Here is a 6,481-nt window from a genome sequence, read left to right as displayed (position 1 = left end):
GCAACAATGGTGAAGTGCTGAGAACACCTGGCTGGTAGTTGCATATTACAGGTATTAATGTCCACAGAATAACTTAAACAACACCTAAGAAGCATAATGCTACCAGAGGCTGAGAGCTCGGACGGAGCTATTCAGACACGCAGCGGGGGGATGCGTTGTGATTGGCAGTCTCCCTTTCCCACGCTGCTGCCGGTGAGATGGTACGGTCTGCTGTGGGTACCACCAGGAGGTGACCTGCCGCTCAGGCGCTGGACTGCAGCAGCAGGAGGAGGAGCGCGGCGACGGCGGTTGCCAGGAGAAACAGCGCCGCTCCTGTCACGGTGTTACCCGCACACCGCCGCCTCCGCCGAGCCCCCCGGGGGGAGGAGCCGCTCTGACATGTTCTCCGCCAGCTGCCGCAGCAGCGATCAGACATGGCCGAGCTCAGCCGGGATGCGGTTATCCGTTTCTTGAGTGAGCAGGGCGGCCGGGTGCCCAACCAGCAGCTAGTAGATCGTTTCCGGGCGCTTCTGACAGAGTCGCCCCCCGGGGAGCCCCGCACCGCTGCCCGCCAGCTCTTTAAAGACATCGTCAACGAGGTGGGCAGCGTGCGGGCGGAGGACGGGGTGAAGTACGTGTGCCTGCGGAGACGGTACCGGAGAGCCGCCCAGGACGCTCAGCTAGATCCCGGCAGTGACCCGTCAATAGCTGAGCCCGGTGATCGCTCCGATCCCAGCCCCGAAACACCTGGTACGCCCGTCATTAGTCCTGCCGGGGAGAGCAGCCCGGAGCCTAGCACTGGGGAGGACACGTCAGAGGAGACGCATTCAGGCCCCAGGGATGGGGACGCTCAGGAAGACTCCGGTCCCGGGGAAGAGACCGGAGACGATTCCCCCGAGAACGGAGCATCCCCGTCTTACGATGCGCCCCCGAGTATCTCCGTGACCGAGGAGCCGGGAGACAGTCGGTGCGTGCAGCAGCCCCCGGAGCTGTGTCCGCTCAGCAGGAGGACTCCCCGGAACAGCCGCAGGGGCGCCCGGGAGCCGGTGTCTCCGCAGCTACGGCGCGGAGGTCTGCTGCTCCGGGCCGGGTTACGGGACTCTGACAGCTCGTCCCTGCACAGCTCATCCTCCGTGTCCGGCAACGAGGAGGAGGAGAGCGGCGCCGGCGGCTCCCTGTCCGGCCAGGCGGCGCTGGAGCCATTGGAGCACGCCTGGATGCTGAGCTCCTGCCGGGCGCGCTGGGACAGTCTGCAGGAGCTGCTGCTCTCCGAGCCCGGCCTCATCCCCCGCCGGGACTTCATCACCGGCTTCTCCTGCCTGCACTGGGCCGCCAAGCACGGGCAGCACGACCTCCTGGCCGCCCTGCTTGCCCACGCCCGGCAGCACCGGGTCCACGTCAACATCAACGCCCGGGCGTCCGGCGGCTACACCGCGCTACACCTGGCCGCCATGCACGGGCACCTGGACGTGATGAAGCTGCTGGTCGGAGCCTACGATGCGGACCTGGACATCCGGGACTACAGCGGCCGGAAAGCCTGGCAATACCTGAGCCAGGACACTGCCCGCGATGTGCAGGCGCTGGTGGGAGCGCTACCGGCCGCCGGGGAGGAAGAGGAGGAGGACGGGGGGAGCTCAGGCTCGGGCCGCTGGCGGCTCTCCAAGGTGCTGCCGTCTCAACTCATTGTGCACCGGCTGTCGCAGCTCCCGGAGGACGAGCAGGACGGCCGTGGGGAGATCAGCAGGAAGGGATCCGGAGGGAGCCGTGGGGAGATCAGCAGGAAGGGATCCGGTGGTGGCCGGGGGAAGCCTCGGATGAATAAAATCAGGTTCAGAACGCAGATCATCCACAGCAACCTGTCCGCCAGGGACCCGGGGGAGGAGGAGGGCCGGCTGCTGAAGAGCCCCATGAGGCACCGGCCCAAGTCAAATGTGTTTGGCTGAATCTGTGCTGAGTCCCCTGGCCTAGATATTGCTGCTGTAACTGTTGTCTCACCAGCCTGGTGCCCCATATATGCTGTCCCGTTACCGGCATCGTGCCCCCTGTATAGCGTGTATCTCACTAATCAGAGCACAGTCCCTCACACTGGAGGTGAGGGTTCTATAGAGGTGCCTCTTGGTAAACGGGGTACCCAGTCTTCCCATAGTGTAGTGTTACAGCAAATGACCAGCTCACACTCGCTAACATGCATTGTCCTTGGTGAGCCTGAGGAAGCCTGGAAATTGGTTGTGGACTATACTGAGCAGCTCAGTCACCTAACCTGTGTGCCCATGCCAAGCCCTAATAGTGGTTGAAGAACATTAATTTAATATGTATTTATATGGGATGTACTTGATTTCCCAGATAAGCGACTGTACAGTAAAATATTGCTGAGAAGATATGACTGGTCATATTGATTGAAGCAGAGAGGTTTTATTAGACTAACATTTTATAGTCAATCATGTTGCACAGTTTATTCTGTAATTTCAGTCTTTTTTTAGATATCTAAACCAAATCAAAGCTGCTTAAATGAGTGATAGGACAAAAGCCTGTAATGTGACAATACAGAAGTAGCAGACTGTAGAGGGCTTACATGTGGCCTAGCACTTGATTTAAGATCATGCAATATACCAAATGTATCTGGAAAAGTATGTTGCTTTTATGGTTTATATGAATAATTCTAAATAACTATTTTTGTATTTCATGCACCAAATTTCCATTGATAGCACATCACATAATTAGCACTTTCTGTAAATAACTTTAACATTCCAGATAATACTAGTGAATGAATCATACCAGCGTATAGCACTTTGTTTAATTGTGATAGGTTCCACCTAATGACTTGGACTAAGCTTGTATAATGTACTGTCATGCCAGTTACATGTTCTTTGCTTGTAGTGCTTTTCTATTACTAAACATGCAAGTGAAAATATAGTTGTCTGTGTCACTGATCAGTTTATATAAAATAGTAATAACATTGCTTCTTTTATAAATGTCTGGTACAAATGTTACAAAATTTTTATCAAAACAATCTCATGGCTACCTGAATGTGTTGTACAATTGGAGCCTATATTACTGCCCCACCGCCTCCTATAAGTATAAATATATGGGAAACAATGAGACTGCCTGCTTTTTTAGCCTTGAACCAGATTGCTGAGTCTGTGAGCAAAGTGAAGTCTTTCCCACATTTTATTCCTGGCGGGAGTGCGGTCAATGAATGAGATCTTTGTGTTCAGGGTGTTTTATAAACCTGAATGCCTGCAGCCTCAGTGATCCCGTTAACCAATCAACTGCTGGGGAAGACTGGAAACAATTGTGGAGTGATGTAGTTTAGGCCAAAAAGTAATGAAGAGGTTAAGCTTCTTCGTCCACTAGTTCTTCATTTAACATAATGTTGTCGTGGAATAATTTACCTGATCACCAACATTTTCTTGGCTCTGGAAGAAGTTGCCATGAGAACACACAATTTGTCTCCTACTTTAGGATACAATGATGCTTCTATTTAGGAGCTATTCATTTTATTCAACGTGGCTTAGTAGTCACTCAATTCCTTCCTATTTGTTTAATGTTGGAATGACCTAGTCAAACTCATAATTAAACATTCACAAATGTATTGTTCTGATTCCCAGGATTACGACGCAAGACAGCCAATGAAAAATGAAATCATGCTCCTGAGTACACTAATGCTGCCCATAGACCTACCCGACCAGCATAAGATACGATTCCCCGGAGCTCCCTGGCAGTCCCGGCAGCATGTTTGTTGTTTTTCTTTAGCTCAGGATCTGTCATAAGATCCATCCTGTGGCTCATAAAAAAAAAAAAACAATTACTTGAATTGCCGCACGATGGATCGCATGAACAATATAAACGGCACAATCTGCACACGATAGGATGGAACATATGTGCTGCACATCTCATCATACGATCCAATTATAGGAGCTGCGGAAGCGCGCATCGGATCGTATCTTACTAAAATAATACACGATTTTCATAAGATCCGTCTTATGACTCATTGAAAATTGGGCAATCGGCCTGAAATCGTGTAGGTGTATGGGCACCTTTAGGGGCACATTTATAAATCTTTGTGGCCAGCCACTGATAATAAAGATTACTTATTGCCGCAATTTTCTGCATTAAGGAATCCTTATTCTCCTAAATGTATTATTACCTAGTTGCTGGGACTCTGGGCCTCATTCAGAGGCGGTCGGAGGATGCAAGCGGTCGCTCAGAAACTGGGCGGCCGCTTGCATCCTGACCGGCCGCCTCTGTTTCGGTCGTTAGGCTGTAGGTTAACACCCACAGCTCTAATGACCGCTCGGGTGATGGTCGCGATGGTCAGAGACCATCGCGACCATCGGGGTTTACGACGAGACCCTAGGGTAGGGTCTCACTTGTCGTAAGCCCCGGAGAGCTTCTGGCTCTGTCAGAGCCGGAAGCTCTCCACTGACATCACTAGTGATGTCAGTGGGGCCTCCCCCAAATGGTAGGCGTTCCCATGGGAACGCGTCCGTTTGGGCTGCCACCCCCCCGGCCCGCCTTCCAAACGGAGCGAGCTGTCAATCAACATCGACAGCTCGCCCCCTTTGGAAAGAGACCCACTACGACCGGCGCTGTCGGTCGTAGCGGGTCTCTCGCATGCGCACGAAGGAGCCGGCTCCCTCGTGCGCATGCGCACTGGACAAACATCGAGGCGGTCGTAGACCGTACGGCCGCCTCTGAACAAGGTCCTCTGCCTCCGATAGGAGCCCTTCCCGGCAATCGGTAGAAGTAAAGTTAACTTTATGTTTTGTCTGGCGACACATGTAACTGTGGAGTGTATCCCAAAATACAACGGGTTATCGCCATCTGAAGATGGTGTTAGCTGCCGGCGCTAAGTTTGGTAAATATGACAGTTGCACAGCCCCCATAAGAACCTATGGGGGCTGTTGCTGCTGTTAGAAATGGAGGGACAGAGATAAATGGAGATATCTGCTGTTGTCCCTCCATGGTACATTGGGGTGATACTTCATTTTTGTAGATTTCCTTCGAAAACGCATATTTTGGGAGGATATCCCACAAATATTATTTGATAAATAGACCACATAATGTCTATCTTCAACTATCATGTCATGCATCATTTTAAAGGAAACATATAGGTAATAGTTTATTTTTTTTATAATTGTTTAGTCGAATAGCTCAATTGTTTATAACTGTTTCCAATCAGTTTTTATGGCTTTATCAAATCATCTATCTAATTAAAATTAGGGGTGTGCACCGGACACTTTTCGTGTTTTGTGTTTTGGTTTTGGATCTGGATCTTTCTTCGTGTTTTGGATCTGGATTGGTTTTGCCAAAACCACCCTTCCGTGTTTTGGGTTCTGGGTTTTGTGTTTTGGATCTGGATTTTTTCTTAAAAAATAAAAAAAACCCGCTAAAATCACATAAATGGGCCTTTTTTTGTTCCTACGCTATTAATAACCCCAATAACATTAATTTCCACTCATTTCCACTCTATTCTGAACACCTCACACCTCACAATATTGTTTTTAGGCCAAAAGGTTGTACCGAGGAAGCTGGATGACTATGCTAAGCGACACAAGGGGGCGGCACAAACACGTGGCCCATCTAGGAGTGGCACTGCAGTGGCAGACAGGAAGCCAATCAGCGTTATGGTGCCCATTTGCATGTAGCACGAACCCGGGAGATCCGTGCTACATGCATCTGTGTGATTGGCACAGAGCAATGACAGGTCCGTGAGACCCGTCTGTGCTGCTGTGGTAAAAAAAAAAAAAAAAAACCTGTGTAAAAAAAGAAAAAAATGGCGTGCACCCCCCCAAAAAAGAGCAACCAGCCCCGGGCATTAGTAACCCAGTGCTGGGTGTGCTTAAATACAGGGGACAAACGACGTAGGGGTCCCCTGTACTTAAGCACAACCAGCACCGGGCTAGTCAGAACCAGCGCTGGTTGCCAAAATACGGGGGACAAACGACGTAGGGGTCCCCTGTATTCTGCGCAACCAGCTCTGGGCTCTGATCCGGTCCTGGTTCTGGAAATATAGGGGACAAAAAATGAGTAGGGTTCCCCTGTATGTTCCAGAACCAGCACTGGACTTTTTCTAGCGGGGGGCTGATGCCACAGCCAGGGGAGCCCTTTCACCGGGCCCCCCAGCCGCAGCATCAACCCTGACCGCTAGTCAGCCCAGGCCGGGGATCCCTGGAGAGCTGGGGACCCCCCCAATAAAGGGGTCACCCTCTCCAGGGCACCCCAGGCCCAGGCTGATAGCCCGGGGCTATCCCCGCCACCCCTGGTGGCGGTGGGTGGCGGGTTGATTGTGTGGTGTGGTGTAAATAAAGAATATCAAACATTGTCTTTACAAGTAGAACTGCAAGTCCCAGCTAGCCTGCCCCGCATGCTGGTACTTGGAGAACCACAAGTACCAGCATGCAGGGCATTAAGGGCCCACTAGTACCTGTAGTTCACCTGTAAAAAAAATGTTTAAAAAAACACAGGACACACACACCGTGACAGTATAAGTTTATTAAAC

General features: G+C 51.3%; 1 protein-coding gene across 1 annotated transcript; it reads left to right on the top strand.

Moving 5' to 3' along the window:
• The first annotated feature begins 215 nt into the window (after positions 1–215).
• SOWAHC (sosondowah ankyrin repeat domain family member C) lies at positions 216–3,317 on the top strand. The gene has a single exon (XM_088454058.1). It carries the CDS (start codon positions 414–416, stop codon positions 1,920–1,922), a length of 1,509 nt encoding a protein of 502 aa, XP_088310184.1. The 5' UTR covers positions 216–413; the 3' UTR covers positions 1,923–3,317.
• The last annotated feature ends 3,164 nt before the right edge of the window (positions 3,318–6,481 follow it).

Source organism: Taudactylus pleione, unplaced genomic scaffold, assembly GCF_031769625.1.
Source record: "Taudactylus pleione unplaced genomic scaffold, aTauple2 ptg000609l, whole genome shotgun sequence".
Lineage (NCBI taxonomy): Eukaryota > Metazoa > Chordata > Amphibia > Anura > Myobatrachidae > Taudactylus > Taudactylus pleione.
This window is presented reverse-complemented; position numbering and strand designations above follow the sequence as displayed.